At 37.0% G+C, this 19,607-nt stretch overlaps 1 protein-coding gene across 4 annotated transcripts in view; it reads right to left on the reverse strand.

The window, feature by feature from the left end:
• SEMA3C (semaphorin 3C) overlaps positions 1–19,607 on the reverse strand; it is a 197,845-nt gene that overhangs the window by 21,454 nt on the left and 156,784 nt on the right. For all 4 annotated transcript variants that reach the window (XM_010587309.3, XM_010587308.3, XM_003407177.4 and 1 more), the window contains exon 13: positions 2,968–3,056. In XM_010587309.3, coding sequence (XP_010585611.1) covers positions 2,968–3,056 — 89 coding nt within the window. The remainder of the gene's footprint in view (positions 1–2,967; positions 3,057–19,607) is intronic.

The raw sequence follows: 19,607 nt of genomic DNA on the forward strand, positions 1-19,607 counted from the left end.
CATTCACTTGAACCTACAGGATCAATAGCAGATGAATTTTAAGGTCTCCATGAAATGGCTTCTTTCTTCTCCATCTTCTTCCTCTCTCTTCAATTACTCCATGTTCAAACACAAATACACTTGTCCAACTGAATCATAGCTTTGCTGCTTGATGTTGGCCTTGATCACCTAAGTGCTTCTAATTTACAGTGACTTGTGGCGACCAAGGTCAGGGGAATAATTAGTTGAAGAACGATTAGATGAAGAACAACAGTAAGAAAAGCTGAGAAGAGATAATTCAAAAAAGTATATCTTGGAATGCTGAGTTTAATCAATAACTCAGGATTGGTCTTGGATACTGGAGTTGGGGAGGCTGTGGAATGGTACTCCCATCATATTCCTCTACCACACAAGGACTTTGAGTAACAGAGTATTGTTCACCTGCCAAATGTTGTTTGGAAAGACATTAGCCTGAACCATATGTATTAATTCTCTTTGTTAGAGACAAAGAAATGTTGTTAGAAAAGGTCCTCCTTCCTTAAATGAGAATTACTGGAAGAACCTGAGAATTTTCTGAAATAGTAATCCTTTTTGAAAGTTGCTGCATTCATAGCTTTACCTCTTAAACATCGTTAGCTCCTTTTAACGATCAAATATTAGATTTCACAAATCTTTGGAAGATTCATAAAGTTATATTTGAATAAATCAAGTGAGAAAGCTCTCAAAATTAATTGTGCTCAAAATGATTTTTCTCTATGGTGTTGCATGTACTTATAATCATTTTAAAATAGAAAGCAGGAATAGCTTTAACACCTAATTGCAACAATTTTTGACCATCCATTAAATACATAAAAAAAGCCTTACAACTTATACCCACCTAGACAAACTCTAATAGTTGTACCTACAATTCAAGTTTAGTTTAGGGAAACTAGACTTATTTTAGAAAATATTACAAAAAAAGGTTTAAAAGAAAAGACTGTGGTTCTTCACTCTAAAAAGGAAGTGCCTGGTTTTTAAAAGTTACATTGATTTTCCTGTGGTATATCAGTGTGACACTTAGCCAAGGGATTGCTTCAATTTAAATGAAGCAGTTTTCCTCACATGCCCGTCACTGTATATCATACACACCCAATTATTTTTACCTCACCTCAGAAAATGTGACACAAACACTACGCTGAAGACAGTAACTGTATTCGGTAAGTGTGTCTCTTGACTTAGCCGTATCAATCACTGGCACGGGCATCAGTTAGAAAGCTGAAACTTTTTTTAGGCCCTCTTGGGCTTTTTTTTTCTTGGGCTGATGTCGCCCACATGCATTTACACTGTCTCTCTTTTTTCACTGAGAGTTTATTCTTTGTGATGATAACACTGGCACAAGTCATACAACAGACTATAAGTAGTTACCATATGATCAGAATAACTCACATTTCTTTAAAACCTTTCCATAACATATATGTTTGGGTTTATGTCAAACTCACTTAATTAACAATATTTCTGACTATCAAAAAAAGATATTTCAGCATTAAAAATGAAGTGCTGCAATATGACATTTTGCTATCTTAAGAAAACTCCAGAATGGAACACTTTATTTTTGTTAGCCAAGCTGTCCCTACTGAATTGAACGCAAGAAAAATATCAAACATATAATGTGATTTGGTTCATCTAGTGAAGCAATACATTTCTTTATAAAACAAGGTGGGAGCAAATACTTGAGCAGGCTTTAGTGGGCATGATTTGAATATACTAATATACTAATCACAAAAAGACCATGAATCAAAGAGATTCTAACATTAAGAATTACGAATTTTAAATAACGCATTGGGAAATTTGCCAGGCTTCTTCAGATTTTCTATTTGATTTGACTCCTTTTTATATCTATTCACATTTAAACTGTATTAGCATTATCTAACAGCCTTGTATCCTAGTCACTTATGTGATTACAAATTCAGTATTTTTGGTGACCGTGGGAATGTCCATTAACGAGTCGATTCATTCTGAATCCACTCAACGAAGTAAAGTAACTTGTTGGACTAGCAATAGACTACTCCCTGGGGTTCTAAAGTGCTACGTTCACTCAGTCATAAGCTGACTCTGATCTTTTGTCCTCCTTGGACCATTGTTTCTTAATTGGTTCAGTTGAAAAGATGGTCTGCCGCAAGAATGCTTCTATGCCAAGGTTTCTTGGCAATTCAAATAGCCCCTGTGGCTATGCTTTACCCATCTTTCCAAGTGCAGATAAAAGGAACCACCTGACCTGCAGTGAGCAGCATTGTAAGGCGAGAAGGGTGTGGCACAGTACCACAAATGTCCCCTACTCGCTCCCAGATGCTGAAGAACAGTTACTCTGCCAAGGCCAGGGGGGATTGTGCAGGACTGACCTTCTCTATCTGTGCCTTTTCGTTGTGTTTTGTTTTTCTTTTCTTAACTTAAATTCAAGTACAAAGAGATTAATACAGTGAATCTCAAGTTCAGCTACAACATGAAGTTCTGAGTGGTAAAGAGACAACATTTGTCTTATTTCACTACAGTGAAATTTGAATTGAAAGCAATAAAGCAAGATAAAACAAAGTAGTTTTTCTGAAAATCCATGGATGAAAAAATATGAGAAAGTTTATCTAACAATCAATTATGTAAAGGCAGCTGGGTTTCAGTGGCTTGTGAGGCAAATGATAAAAGCCTTTTCATGGCAAAATCTTCCAGACCTTGACCGCAAGAACTCATTTTTAAAAAATACTGATGATCAAAATTCTTCAAGTTAAAGAACAATTCTTCAAGTTGTGATGATGGCTGAAAAAACAAATCCTTTTATGTTAAGATAACTTGAGAAATTTTTTAAAAACTTAAAAAGTATTTGTTCTATACTTCTTATTTTATCTGGTGTTTCCTGCCCTCAAAAATTTATAACATTCATTTATTCGATCTTTTATAAAGTATTTGTCCTCTCCAATGGCTATAAGATTAAAGAATCTAATGTAAGAGATGTCAAACCTTAAAAACTTCCAGTTCCTCCAGAATGAGCTCACCGCTGACAGAGCTGTTAGTAGGGAGAACAACCACCTTCTGCACCGTCCCCCGATCTAAAGTAAAGAGAGAACCAATAAGAAGTTATAATATATGTTTTAAAGTAAAGGCATTTAGATTTAAGACTACAGGCTTAGAAATAAAAATATTACATATTTGCTTAGGCATCAAGAAGTTACTATACATATTGAGCTATTGCCATTTGCAATAGGCTGAATTTATTTCAAATTGCATATGCTTAAACTGAGATTATATACAATTCAGAAGGAACTAAAATGAGCAGCTTATGTTTGGCACGTATTTAGAGTAGGCATAACTATGAGAGAAAAAAGAATGTCCGAAAGTCTTATGAAGTCAAAAGTTTTAATGAATAGTAGCACTCTTTTCTGGAACAAGTGTGCATTCTTGAACTATAATAAATGACTTAAAGAATTTACATTGTAGTTTGGACCTTAAGAATATTACTTACTCTCACAAGACAGCATTATACACTTTTAACATTGAGACAGCATTATATACTTTTAGCATTGTGATATGATGACTTAATTATTGAAAAAAGGTTACATCCTATATAATCCTATTATATATCACTGGTATTGAAAATCGGCATTTGATATGTATAGTCCTGCCTCCAGGACGTTCCAGGTGAACAGAGAAAAAAAATTTTTTTTCGTTTAACTAGTTTGAGTAAGGTGTGTGGTCACTTTTAGTAAAAATTAAATGAATAAAACATGGAGAGAGCTTAGCATGGTGTTCGGCACACAGCAACCGTGCGGTAAGTAGAAGGTCTTTTTGTAGCTCTAGCTTGACCACTTGCTACACTTTTGACCTTATTGGTGTCACTTACTTTTTCTGAACCTCGGTTTTCTCATCTATGAAATATAGATAATAGAGATAACCTGTATACATGAAGGCATTATATGAATGGAGCAACACAGAACTTAGAAATGATTTGCATAATGTAAACTTCTATACAAAGATAAAGGAGCCCTGGTGGCAGAACAGAGTCCTGGTGGCACAGTGGTTAAGAGTTCGGCTGCCAACCAAAAGGCTGGCAGTTTGAATCCACCAGCCACTCCTTGGAAACCATATGGGGATGTTATGAGTTGGAATCCACTTGATGACAACGGGCTACGGGTGGCAGAATGATTAAAGTGCTGGACTGTGCTAACCGAAACGTTGGCGGTTCGAGCCCACCTAGTGGCTCCATGGAAGAAAGGCCTGGTAATCTGCTCCCTTAAATTTCACAGCCAAGAAAACCCTATGGGACAGTTTTACTCTGTCATATAGGTTCACTGTGAGTCAAAATCAACTTGACAGCACTCAACAAAAACATACAAAGATAACATGTCAGTGAACTTATCAACTTACAAAGTAGTTTTAATTTTCTTTTGTTTTACTGAATCTTTAAAGAAAATTCCCTAGACTACCTTCCTTTCTGCCTTATTATTTTATACTATCTAGGATTTTTTTTTTCTTTCTCATATAAGAAAGCATGGCAATATTTTCCTTAAACCTTTCACTGTGTCCAGCAGAGATACCAGCCCGCATTTACAGCACAGTGAGTTTTAGCTAGGAGCCCTGGCGGCAGCAAGCTTAAGCGCTTGGCTGCTAACTGAAAAGTTGGTGGTTCCAATCCACCAGTCACTCTGTGGGAGAAAGATGTGGCAATCTGTTTGCATAAAGCCTCGGAATCCCTATGGGGCAGTCTTACCCTGTCCTACAGGGTCGCTATGAGTCAGAGCCGACTTGATGGCAATGAGTTTGGTTTGGGTTTTTAAGTGTTTGCTGTCTCAAATAAGTGAACAAACATAGCTCAGTGGAATAGCTGATCTGTATATCCATCTCTTGGGTCCTAGTTCAACTCCAGTAGTTACAGGGTTTCCTAGGAAAATGCTGTGCCAAACCATTTGCCACTAGGCTCCTGGTCGACTGAGGATTTGGGGGAACCCTGCCTCCTTAATCAGGTGTGGCCAGCCTTTTCCTCTGTTGCTAATTTCTGAAAATATTCAAGTCAGAGCTTGCTTCATGGGTATACAACCTGTAGTCACCCAGGTCCTCACGCTCAGAGGTTCCTGCACTTGGTTTAATGCTTGCCCTGGTGGCACAGTGGTTAAGCTCTCAACTGTTGACTGACAGGTCAGGGTTCAAATGCACCATCCGCTCCATGTGAGAAAGACGTGGCAGCCTGCTTCTGTAAAGATTACAGCCTTGGGAACTCTATGGGGCAGTTCTACTCTATTCTATAGGGTTGCTCTGAGTAGGAACTGGATCAGCAATAAAGGGTATGAACATCTTGAAATTCCTAGTAAAATTTAAAAAAGAGGCCACTATTTTTGTTTTGCACTGGGTCCTCCAAATTATGTAGTCAGTTTTGATTCTAGGTATTATTAATTAACGGCAATTTGTAACAGCTACAATGCAGCCTGATTCCCTTAGTAGAGAAAAGAGATATACAAATCTCAAAGTCATATACTGAACTCTTTCCCCTTTTTTCTCTATCTTCACGATGTGCCTAGATGTCAACAAGACATTCCTGTGCATGACTTCAGAGGTAATTTACTGCAGGATAACCAATTCTAATGTTTATTCATCAAATTAGCAGTACAAAAGATAAAACCACCATATATTTAAAATGACAATTTACTATATGCTAGACAAAAAATTAGACAGTGTATTCAGGACTTTATACACATTAACTCACTTAATCTTTAAAATAAGCCTATGAGGTAGGCACAGATAAGGAAACTAGATGTCATACAGCTGGCAAGTGGTAGAAGGCAGGATTGAAACCCAGGACCTGTGGACGCCAAAGTATGTTTCCTAACTCTACCTTAGAATGCTTCCAAGGACAACTCATTCAAAACCACATTCATAGCTTATTTTATATTTAGCTAGGTTTTTGAGAAGCCCCAACCCAATTTAGAATTGGCCTAGTCATTATGGGGAAAGATCACTGGAAATTTTAAGTTACCATATCATACTGCCATATGCGGTTCTGGAATTTTACAAGTAAACACACACATGCTTGTACTTATGACTGTTACAAAAAATTTTCAGAAAAATCTAAAAGAGAAATGTTAAGATCAACAATTTTACTTAACCAGAAATTATGTATTAAGGTGTGACTAAATTAAAGGTTTTGATTTCATTGAAGCTCATCAAAAATTAGAAAGCCGCGTATGTGACTTTTTAAAATTTTGAGCTAATATTTTGTTTATTTAACTAAGGTGGCAGGCCTCATGAAAAATACCTGGTGTATGTAATATACCAAAGTGTGTTTCACAAGCTTAAAATATAATGTGTGTGTTTATTCTCGTTCTAAAAGCTAATTTATTCTATGAGGGTTAATAAAAAAATTATGATATAGAATAGTATCAGTCCAAATGATGACCATATAGATTATTATAGTTATTTCCTAGTGATACAGCTAAAGAATACCCAAACAGAACCTCAATAATCACTAAAATTGATGTTTCTGTATTTCAAAAGTTATTCAGAATTACATATCACATGCATTAGTCTCTCTTCTATTCATTATCTCAAGAATTGCTTTCATTTACATTCTGTTTTCAAACAAATTGTCCTATGGTCAATAGTGCAAGTGTACATTATATATGTGTGTGTGTGTATAGACTCTATGCAAGTTTTTACCTACCCTGCATAAAATACAACTTCCCAAATGCAAAACTGTGCATAATCTCTCTCTCTTTAATTTCTTATCATTTTGAAGACGAATTTCTCATCTGAGATTAATGTGTTTTATGGTCACTAACTTTTTTTAATTTAACTAGCTTGCTTTACCGCATCATTTTTATTGTAACTAGGCCGTTCTGCATTCTTTTTCAAAGTTTAAAAAACACATGAAACTGGCCTAAAAGAAACATCAGTCTATGTTTTGGGGTACTCTGGTAAAGAGAGAAAATTCCCCCTTTTGTATCTGGTCATCTCCCAGTCCACATTTACTCCTTACATTATCCCCTTTCTACTTCCTCCTGTTCACGTCTCATTTTTTCCCCTGGGGATGGTTACTCTCCAGTCAAATGTCACTGGTCCGTAAGAAGATAGGAGAATGAAGAAAGCAGCATATTGCGACAAAGGCGCTCACGCACAACTGTACCACTTATGAAGATTTTGACCCCTGCTTTGTTCCTGTTTGCAACTCTCTCAAGTTCTCCATGATATTACTCCCTCTTAAACCCTGGTGGCGTAGTGATTAAGAGCTACGGCTGCTAACCAAAGGGTTGGCAGTTCGAATCTGGCAGCGGCTCCTTGGAAACTCTATGGGGCAGTTCTACCCTGTCCTATAAGGTCGCTCTGAATCGGAATCTACTCGACAGCAGCGGGTTTGGTTTGGTTTATTCCTCTGCCATTTTCATGATCACTCATTCTCCATCTTCTTGGTAAACACGCTCTATTTTCCTACCCCTTAAATGTACTCCCCAGAGTTAAATCCTTATCTGCAGAGTCTCCTAGAGTAACCTCAGGCACTCTCAGGGGTTCAGATAACACCTACATCGCTAATGACTACCAGATCTACATCTCCAGAACAGTCCTGTCTCCTGAAACATATCTATGATAGAGCTTTCTTTGACTTATCCATCTGGATGGCTCACCAAATCTTTAACTCAATGTGAGACAAACTTAGGCTTAAATTTAATTGATTCTAATAGCATCACAACCTTAAACAAGTCATTTAACTGCCTTCTCAAAGCCTCAGGTTCCGCAACTGTAAAACGGAGCTAATGATTCTACTGTGTTGCTGTAAGGTTTTAATGAGATAATATACCTTAGGTAATTAATTCAGTTTCTGATGCTTAATGACCTACAGAAAATGATAGGTGTGGCATTCCAAAAGGAATTCATTACACTCCAAATCTGTTTACAAATTTTCTATTCCCTAGTCCACCGATTTTCCAACTCACAAATCTACAATGCACTCTAGACACTTTTTTCAGCCCTCCAATTCTCCCAAATTGATTTATTATCATCAGGTCCTTTCCTTCTAAATATCTCTTGAATCTGACAATCCCTCTCAACCTCCACTTCAGGCTCTCATTATTTCTTTTCTTTATCATGCAAAAAGTCTCTGGACTGGCCTTTTCTCTGACTTTATTGCATCCTCCAAATCACTGCCAAGGTGATCTATCTAAAATATATATGGGGCTGTGTGGCAAACATACTCTAAAGTAACCTCAGTGAGAAATATCCTTGTATATTCCCTTCACATGAGTACAGGAGGCTTGCTTTTAACTAATATTGTATGACAAAGTTGATAGGTTGTCAATCCTGTGATTACATTACAGTATTTGAGACCCAGTCTTAACATAATGAAAGACTAAACTCTGAGAGGCGTGAGGAAGCAAACAACCATGATTTGAACTGCCAGTGAAGACAGCCATTGGTGGGCAACTGCAGGTAGCCTCCAGGAGCTGAGAGCCTCAGTCCCACGACAGCAAGGAATCAAATTCTGCCAACAGCCATGTGAGCTTAGAAGATCCTGAGCTCCAGAAAAGAACGCTGCCTGTCCTCCACTGTATTTGTACTTCGTGAGATGCTGAGCAGAGAACCCACCCAGCTAAGCCATCATCCACAGAAATTGTGAGATACTAAATGTGTGTACTTTTAAGCCACTCATTTTTTGGTAATTTATTTCACAGGAATAGAAAATTATCTAAAATTCCTAACAAGTGGCCAATCCCTTTTCTGGACTCTATAGGTTTTTATATTTTAGAACTTAACTAAACACACTGCTTTCTAGAAAGGGTTTATGATGCTCTTCCCTGAGCTAGCTTTTTGGCTAACTCTCTTATCTCCTTCAAGTCTTTGATAAACTCTGTCAATGAAGTAAATTCTGGCCATCATACTTTCTAAACTCCCTATCTCTGCTTTAATTTTTCTTTTTTCTATAGCATGTGTCAGTTTAAAATAGAGTATATAATTTGTTCACTTTAATGGTCATTATCTCTCCCAGTGGAATGTAAGTTCTACAAGGGCAGGAATTTTAGTCTCCTTGTTTAACTGATACAACCCAAGCACCTCTAAGAGTGCCTGGAACATAATAGGTACTCAATAAATATTTATTAAACTGCACTGACTTGCCTCCTCTGTTGGACCATGAACTTCTTAAAGGAAAGTGCTGTTGTTTATTCACTGTGTATTATAAACCTTGGCATGCAATAGGCTCAGTAAATGTTGCCAATGAAGGAAATAATAACAAATTTATGATGTGCCATTATTGCTATTCCATACTCTTTGAAAAAGAACTACAGAACCTAAACATATTATCTTTTTTGCATTAATTGATAAGGGCTTTGTCATAGTTTTAAAACATCAGAATTGACTATTCTCTAATTTTAAAAGTTCTTAAGTATCAAAATGATTTTATTCCAGCCTTCAAATTAAGCTAGGTTTCTAAAATTAGTTGTAGTGAACTTATTACTGCTATTGTAACAAATTAACCACCAACTTAATACATTAAACAACATAAATTTATTATCTCACAGTTCTGAAGGTCAGAATCCAACACAGATCCCACGAGGCTAAAATCAAGGTGCCAGCAGGACTACATCCTTTTTCACAGGCTTTAGGAAAAATCCATTTCCTTGCCTTTTCCAGCTTCTAGAGAACACCCGCATCCCATATGGCCCTCTTCTTCCATCTTGAAGGCCAGTAATGTAACATCTCTCTGACCTTTTTCAATCATCACATTTCTCTCTGGCGACTACAGTGAGAAAGTTCCTACGCCTTTAAGGACTAGATCGAGCCCACCCAGAAAATCAGGGAAAATCTCCCCATCTCACAGCCTATAATTAATCACACCTGCAAAGAGCCTTTTGCCATGTAAAGTAACACAGTCACAGGTTCCAGACATCTTGGGGGGCGGGGTGGGCATTATTTTCTGGAAAAGGAAAATAAGGGTACTACTAAGTAATGCGAAACAAGTATGACTCTAATACCAGACTCACGGCAGAGACTCCAGTTTCAGCTGTTTTTGTACCAATTAATTTACACTACTTCTCATTCCAAAATTAAACACATCTTTCCATTTTTCAGTATTTGAACTCTTCCCAGTTAAATAAAAATCCTTAAAAAGCTGGCTTTCCACAAAAAGCACCATCAAAGCTGACAGTTGTAGCCCTCTTTCTGGGTAGTCACACAGAGAAAGCTTGGCAGGGGCTGAGCAGTAGGCTGTGGATTCTCCTCCCTGGAACAAAGGCTGCCAGGTTGGCCTCAGGAAGCCTTGGCAGCACCTCAAGAATAAGAACACAGTGTGGCTGTATTCTTAAGAGACATACAAAAGACTCCATAAAGTAATGTTTTAAGGCTAGAAAATTTTCCTACATTCATTTTTATGTAAAGCTTTGAGATTTGATTGTAGTTGTTTTCAAGTCATCTAGGAAAATGCCCATGATTGCATAGTAAATGCTCCAGCCTTACAGAGTAAACCATCGCTGTCTTCCCTTCTAGAAAGAGGTTCTATCTCTTCGAGTGATCTGAAATCCTCCAAATAGGCCCATGGGCTTCACAAAATGGCTATGCAAAATCCATTTTGATTGTGTAAACAGAAGCATGTTAAAGAGATTTATGTGTGCTTTGCTGAGTGTGTGACATTTTGAATGTAGATATAAGCCCCATTTTAAAACAAGCTTAATGCTCAAAGATTTACTGTTGTAAGATGTCCTGCTTCATTTCTGCGTCTTCTTCTACCCCTTTTCCTAACAGCCTTACCTACTTAACTGCTGATATAACAAAGACACAGGTTAAATTCTAGCACAATCCTAGCACAAAAAGCCAGCCTGTGTTGAGGGAAAGTTTGTTCTCTAAGGCTCCCCTTGGAACAGGCATTTGCTTCATACAGAAGACTTGATGAAAGCATGTGAATGGGCTGCAGTGAGTGGCACCACTCAAAACAATGCAAATGCTAATTTTGAATGTGGCAGTTTCCTAATATCATCTTGACATATGTGGATGAAACATTTAATTCATAGTAAAAAGAGAAAATATAAAAAATGAATTTCATAAAAGGATAAAATTATAAAGTGGCAATAGTAAGTAAGGTAGTAATGATGAAGGGGTTAATTCTCAGGGCATGAGACCAGACAGCATGGATTTATATTCTGGCTGTACCATACACTAAGTATATATGCAATTTTAATCTTCCTTAACCTTCATTTGAATCATATCTACTGACGGACTACATTGAGTGATGCACTATTCTAGGTACTGAGGACCTGGAATAAATCAGGCAAATATTGCTGCCCCCGTGGAGCTTACATTCCCACGATTCCGATTAGAGTATTTGTGAAGATTGGGTGAGATAATGCTTATAACAATACCTGGCACATGGTAAGCACTTTAAATAACTGTAACTACCATTATTATAATGTAATAAAATATTTTAGAAGCCTGAAATAGTATAGTTATTTGCATAAGTAGAACACTGAATAAATAAATGGGTTTTTCAGGCAAACTAGCAACACCAACATTTATATATTCACTAAGTGAGATTTTATACTGTCTTTAAAAATATACATATCTCTGAAGAGTAGATAAAAAGAAAAGAATTCAGCAATTAGCCATATATTTATTTTGCAATTGTCTTTTTAAGGTAAAATTTAAGTGAGAGCATTTGACTCTGGATTAGTAATCACTGTATGGGTTATCTTCCATTTTGTTTCTCTTCACACATCCTTTTTTTCTACTCTTCTGCATGAACAAGTAACTATCACACCGTGATTTACCCTCATTCTCCTGTCAATTCAGCCATCATTCCACTCTGTTCCATTAATATTTCCTGCTGTGACAATCTCTGTAGACTCTTTGGTAAACTCTCCGAAGTTTCCAAATTCTACTTTGGAAGGCACTGAACCACAATGTTATTAAAAACCAGTGACTTACAAAGAGATTTATTCCTTACTGCTAAGCGAAGGAGGAAGTCTAGACATTATCCTTAGAGTGACATTCATGCCCAGCTTTCAAATGACAGTAGCGTTTTCTGAACTCAAATGCACTGCTCCAGCTATCAAATTTTACATGGAGTATTTTAGGACATTCTTTAAAATCAAAAGGCCTGGCTCTGCAGTTCATTAACACTGTGCCATTCCAAGAGATGTGACTGCCAGAACTGGTTAGTTACTTTGAAGGCAGCTATCATGTAACACTGCAAGGCAAGAATTTTAAGACTTTAGTCACATATGTGGCACATACTTCAAAATTCCACACTTTCAAAGGACTTACTGGAGCCAACGTCCCAACTTAGTATTTACCCAGTTAAACAAAAGCTAAAAAGAAGCATGGAACAGTACATACTATATATGAATTTTGACAGGCCACCACATGTATAGACCTTATATTAAAAAAAATCATAATTGCCTTATATCATCCTAAGCCTCTAACACCCATTCACAAGAATACTCTCTCGCTCTTTCTTCAAAGCCCACATGTTGTCTTGACTCATGTATAGTGATAAAAATATAAATTTACCAGGTTGTCTGAACCTGATCTAGACATTTAAATATTTTCATAACTACAGAAGCAAAAGGAAAACAGGCAAAAAATCTCTCGACTGTGCAATATACTCTGCTTGGAACAAATGGCCTGGATAGAAGCAGTAGGTGGCAAAGTTAAAATAGAAATGTTAATCCCATGAAAGCACTTGCCTGCTGTTTTACAAGCTTCCTAAATACTAAATAAATAAATAAATAAGGAAGACCAGAAATTTCCACACCTCTAATACACAGAACTAAAAAAAAAAAAAAGTAAGGAACATCAGAAATACCCACACCTCTAAAACAGAATTAAAAGAAAAAAAAATCTCGCAACGCATCAACAAATTATACAGAATAAAACAAAACCCAAGGTATTTTTTTCATTGCTGTGGTCTTTTCTAGAGTGATAGTATGAATGAGTTGGTTAAAAAAAAAAAAATTGGAAACTTAGTTTCCAGTATAAATTTTAATAAAATAGCAAGGTATGTTTTACTCAAGATTACAGAACAGGTATTTATCTGTGGCAACATTTATGAATTCCTATATTATATCTACAATATTAGATAACTGCTTCTTTACAAAGTCTTGATTTTTCTAAAATTATACAATTATCAACCAAAGTAGAGATCAGCAAACTTTGTTTTGTAAAAGGCTAAATAGTTCAGTATTTCGACTTTGGGGGCTATCTGGTCTCTGTTGCAACTACTCATCTGTGCCACTGAAGAGCAAAAGCAGCCACAGACGATATACAAACGAATGCGTGTAGCTGTATTCTAACAAAGCTTTATTAATGGACACAAATTTGCATTTCTTATAATTTTCACTGGTCACAAAAATTTACTTTTTTTTTTCATCCATTTAAAAATATAAAAACAATTCTGAGTTCATGAGCCATGGAAAAGCATGCAGTAGGCTGCGACCCCTAAACTAAAACCCACTGCCATCGAGTCAGTTCCGACTCATGGCGACCCCATGTGTTACAGAGTAGAACTGCTTCACAGGGTTTTCCTGGCTGTAATGTTTACAGAACCTGTTCATCAGAACTTCTGCTGTGCTGCAGGGTGGTTTAAGCTGCCAACTTTTAGGTTGATAGAGTGTAGATCACTTGTGCCACCCAGGGACTTCTTATCCCTAGACCAAACATTGATATATAAACTGTAAGAAATAAGAGTAGGGGATAAAGATCACTTTATTTTTTTCATTGCATCTGTCAGAACCCAAAATGACCTGAGTCAGTCCCATGAAGGTGAAAGGCTAGAATATCAGCACCTCACAATTAGAGTAATACATTGTACTTGGCTAAGTGTTAACAGCTGGCAGGCGTTGAGCCCACAGAACTACCATGGAGATCCTGAGAGCTACAAAATCATTCATAACATTTAAAGTGAATACAGTTACATGACACCCTATTTGCATTCCAATGAACTGTCAAATTACGTTTTCCCTATGGCATCTTCTTTGACAACTAATGTCTTCATTGCATTTGCCTGAAGTTTCCATGATGGTTCAGAGACAAAGGATGCCATGAGAGGAGTGGCATTGTGGCAAGAATTGGAGCATCATTATTTATTTATAGTGGCCAAAGGGCTCTCTGGTTCTCAAGGATTTGGCAACATATAAGAAATGTTATGTCCTTCCTCAGAAAATTAAGATACACCAAGCTTAGAAATCCTGGGAACAATGACCTATGATTCTCCCAAGAGCCATTTCAGGAACGGCTCTTGTATTCACTTTTAACAGCAAACATACCCAGAAAAATGTCTTTGAAGAAATTTCACCAGCCATCCCAGAACTGGTTGGGCAGCAAATATTCTATATCATTACACTGGTTGTGAGAGTTTCAGGTAAATTTAAACCACTGCCTTCAACTAAAGTATAGTGCAGTCTGATATACCAATGACGATAAGGTTCAGTGGTGAAATGAATCTCCATCTCTCCAGGGAGATGCGGTTGGCAGAGGCATTGTCACTGCGTGGACTTTCCTGATAGGACAGTCTTCAAGAGACTCATGTGGCTTTGTAAGCAATCACTAGAGAAATATCCCACTACAATTAAAAACATATGCCTATACACTGGTTTTCAAAATGACACAAGTGTTTCAATACCAATGTGAAAAGTCTATGTAAAGATGCCAGACGCTTATGTGGTAAAATAAAGCCAAAGAATTTGTGCAAAAACATGTTTGTTACTGTCCTCTATCTGAATAAACACTGCCGCACTGCTTATATAGTCTTCTTGAAAATTCCACCCATGAAATCTACATATCTTATGCAGACTTTCCTGAAAACACAACTCTGTTGTGGCATCAAAGACCACCATCGAGACAGGCTTCAAGAATTACAGAAAAGGTGGAGGGGGGGTGGAGAAGAAAAAGAAAATGGTCATCTCTTCTGCTAATATGAGACATCAGGGAGAGTTGTGGCTCTAAATATTGAGTCAGAATCAACTCGACGGCAACAGGTTTGTTTTTTTTGTTTGTTTGGTGGCTTTAAATTACAACTTCACTTTAGGAAAAAATGTTTTTTTTTCCAAAGGCAAACTCCACATTGGATGATTCAGGCAGAGGCTGAAAGTAACTCTTTGTAATCATTCCTAAGGAGATTACATCTTTGGAGAACACAGTTTATATGCAAATGAAGATTAACTTTTGCACTCAGTTATTGATTCAGTTGATTACATGTATAGCAACAAACATAGCTATGATTTTCAATTCATCTTGACAAATACATATTGACCTTGCCAGGTACTGTGATTGATATACGTAGAGAGAAATTATATATCTAGGAGAGATAGAACCTTGAGAAGGATGTGCAATAATGAATACAAATAAGTGAGACTGAATAAATAGTTGATTAGAGAGTCTTAGAATAAATTGAGTTGAAGCATGATGTTTGAAGTTTTAATAGGTTATCCAATTTGTGTTATCTAACAGTATGTTGTAAATGCAAATAATAAGCTCATGAAATGGCAAGGACTAGAGATGTACATTTGGGATTTGTTCACATGGAATGGATAATTGAAACCAATTGAATGAAAAGGACAAAGGATGTATAAAAAGAAAAGTCCCATAGATAGAACCTCAGGGAATACCCACTCTCATGGGCAGGAGGAACCTGGGCTAACAAAGGAGACTGAGAAGATATTCTCAGACGAACACGGTAATTTCATGGCATGGTTACAGCAAAGAGGAAAAGAGAGACTTTACAATATTAAATGATTCAAAGTGAGATTGAGGCATCTGAACAATTAAAAGCCACTGGATGTCTTGAAGAAATTGGTTGAACAGCAGACGGGTGGCTATGCATGAAGGAGTGGATCTAGTTTCCTGGTATAAGATTTTTAAGCTGAGGATTCAGTGAGGATGAAACAAAAGAATAAAGTGAATAAGAATATAATTGATAGCGGTCCAGAAAATGGCAGGAGGGGATAAAAATTGAGAGCAGAGTGATTATGATTAGTCTATGAAGGAAAGGATATTCCTCAAATTCAAGACAAAAGAGGACCAGTGAAAGCTCAGATATGTCAAAGTGTTGGAGAAGATGCCAAATAGTTCATGTCAGAGGCTTTCAATCTAAGTACAATACAAGCTGAAATCACATGAGAACGAAGGATTTAGATCTGGGGTTTTAGGCAAAAACAAAAAAAAAAGTAAAATAAGAAATGTACACTTTGAAAAGTGTATTTAGCCTATAAAAATAAAAGTAATCAGATTGTAAATTGATTGAAGTCATAGTGCAATTCATTCGTTAGCTCAAGTTACATATTCCACAGTCACTATGTTTTACGATGTTTACAGACATATTTTATATCTATTTCTTAAACTAGTAGAGAAACTACCTAATTTCCTGGAGTAGTGGTGGTATTACTATAACTGAAGAGATTTCCTTTTATGACAATCTACAACACAGTCAGGGATGTTTGAAATATATTATTAACTACTGCCTGACTAGCAAGCAAAGGGCTTTCTGTAGAGTCGTAGTTCTCCAAGTTTAGTGTGCATCAGAACTACTTGGAAGGGCTTGATAAAAGACAGATGGCTGAGTTTCACTCCCAGAGTGCTTGTGGAAGGGTCTAAGAATTCTCATTTCTAACATATTCTCAGATAATGCTGATGCTGCTGGTCTGGAGACCACACTTTGAGCACCGGTGCTATTGCACATACAAAGCTAGTCATTCCACAGCATGGAGGCTATGAACAAGAATATTTTCACTCAACTTGAATATTAATGTAAATTGAAAACTAGAATTTGTAGATTATTAAAATAGTACTGTTACTATATTTTAAAAAAACCTGCCTATTCTAGAGTTACTACACTCTAGAACATTTCTATCATTACCATTATCACTAGAAAATGGCCCCATGTATATATGAAGAAGTCAAAGAATTTGCTTCAAATGAAAGAAAAATTAACTTACACTTAACATTTCTCTCCATCCTCTAATTCAGCCCATGATTCTTGTATTTTGCTCTAATACATGCTAGGCACTGTTCTAGGTGCTTTGTTATTGTTCTCAGGTGCCGTCGAGTAGGTTCCAATACATAAAGATCCTATATACAACGGAAAGAAACACTGCCGGATCCTGCGGCAACCTCACAATCGCTGCTATACTTTGAGCCCATCATTGCAGGGACTATGTCAATCCATCTCATTGATGATTATCCTCTCTTATGCTGACCCTCTATTTTACCAAGCATGATGTCCTTCTCCAGGGATTGGTCTCTCCTGATACCATGTCCAAAATACTTGAGATGAAGTCTTTCCATCTTTACTTCTATGGAGCATTCTGGCTGTACTTCTTCCAAGATAGACATGTTCATTCTTCTGGCAGCCAATGGTATATTCAATATTCTTTGCCAACACCATAATTCAAAGGCATCAATTCTTCTTTGGTCCTCCTTATTCATTGGCCAGCTTTCACATGCATATGAGGCAACTGAAAATACCATGGCTTGGGTCAGGTGCACCTTAGTCTTCAAGGTGACATCTTTGCTTTTCAACACTTTAAAGAGGTCTCTTGCAGCTGATTTGCCCAATGCAATGCATCTTTTCATTTCTTGACTGCTGCTTCCATGGGTGTTGATTGTGGTTCCAAGTAAAATGAAATACTTGACAATACCAACCTTTTCTCCATTTATCATGATGTTGCTATTGATCCAGTTGTGAGGATTTTTGCTTCCTTTCTGTTGAGCTGTAATCCATACTGAAGTCTGTAGTCCTTGATTTTCATCAGTAAGTGCTTCAAGTCCTCTTTGTTGTGTCATCTGCATATGGCAGGTTTTTAATGAGTCTTCCTCCAATCTTGGTGCAGCGTTCTCCTTTATGTAATCCAGTTTCTCAGATGATTTGCTCAGCATAGAGATTGAATAAGTATGGTGAAAGGATATACCTCTGATGCACACCTTTCCTGATTTTAAACCACACAGTATCCCCTTGTTCTGTTCTAAAGACTGCCTCTTTGCCTATGTACAGGTTTCTTATGAGCAAAATTAAGTGTTCTGGAATTTCCATTTGTCACAATGTCATCCATAATTTGTTATGAGCCACAGAGTCAAATGCCTTTGCACAGTCAACAAAACACAGGTAAACATCTTTCTGGTATTCTCCGCTTTCAGTCATGATCCATTTGACATCAGCAATGATATCCCTCATTCCACGTCCTCTTCTGAATGTGGCTTGAATTTCTGGCAGTTCCCTGACAATTTACTGCTGCAGCTGCTTTTGGTAATCTTCAGCAAAATTTTACTTGGGTGTAATATTAATGATATTGTTCTACAATTTCCACATTCTGTTGGGTCACCTTTCTTTGGAATGGGCATGAATATGGATCTCTTTCAGTTGGTTGGCCAGGTAGCTGTCTTTCAAATTTTTTGGCATAGACGAGTGAGCACTTTCACCACTGCACCCATTTGTTGAAACATCTCAATTGGTTTTCCTTCAGTTCCTGGAGCTTTGTTTTTTTTTTTTTTTCTTCAATGTCTTCAGTGCAGCTTTGACTTCTTCCTTCAGTTCCATCAGTTCCTGATCATATGCCACCTCCCGATATGATCGAATGCTGATCAGTTCTTTTTGTTACAGTGACTCTGTGTATTCCTTCCATCTTCTTTTGATGCTTCCTGCTTCATTCAATATTTTGCCCACAGAATTCTTCAGTATTGCAAATTGAGGCTTGAATTTTTTCTTCAGTTCTTTCAGCTTGAGAAATGCTTGAGCGGGCTCTTTTCCTCAGTTTTCTAACTCCAGGTCCTTTGCATATTTCATTATAATACTTAACTTTGTTTCCTCCAGCTGCCCTTTGAAATCTTCTGTTCAGCTATTCTATTTCATCATTTCTTTCACTTGCTTTAGCTGCTCTATATTCAAAAGCAAGTTTCAGAGTCTCTTCTGACATCCATTTTAGTCTCTTTCTTTCCCATCTTTTTAATGACCTTTTGCTTTCTTCATGTATGATGCACTCGATGTCATTTCATAACTCATCTGGTCTTCAGTTGTTAGTGTTCAATTCATCAAATCTATTCTGTAAATTCAGGTAGGATATACTCAAAGTCATATTTTGGCTCTCGTGGGCTTATTTTAATTTTCTTCAGCTTTAATTTGAACTTGCACAGGAGCAATTAATGGTCTGCTCCGTAGTAGGCCTCTGACCTTGTTCTGACTGTTCTCCATCTTCTCTTTCCACAGACATAGTCAATTTGATTCCTGTATATTCCATATGGCAAGGTCCACGTGTATAGTTGCCATTTATGTTGTGGAAAAAAGGGTATTTGCAATGAATAAGTCTTTTGTCTTGCAAAATTTATCACGAGACCTCCTCCATCATTTCTATCACCAAGACCATATTTTTCAACTACCGAACCTTCTTCTTTGTTTCCAGCTTTGGCATTCCAATCACTCATGATTATCAGTGCAATAGGCTTACCACATTCAGTTCTCAGTTTCAAAGTTACCTCTTCAATGGTGATGACACATGTAAAAATAGTGTCCCCTCTTCACTATAGTTTTGTGTCTGTCTCCATATTCTGCTTTATTTTTCTTCACAGGCCTTGCCTATCTAACAGTATATTATTCGTTATATTAGTATATTGTTCCTTCTAGAGTGTTACCTGTGTGTTCACCA

The sequence above is a fragment of the Loxodonta africana genome, chromosome 8 (assembly GCF_030014295.1).
Source record: "Loxodonta africana isolate mLoxAfr1 chromosome 8, mLoxAfr1.hap2, whole genome shotgun sequence".
NCBI classification, from domain to species: domain Eukaryota; kingdom Metazoa; phylum Chordata; class Mammalia; order Proboscidea; family Elephantidae; genus Loxodonta; species Loxodonta africana.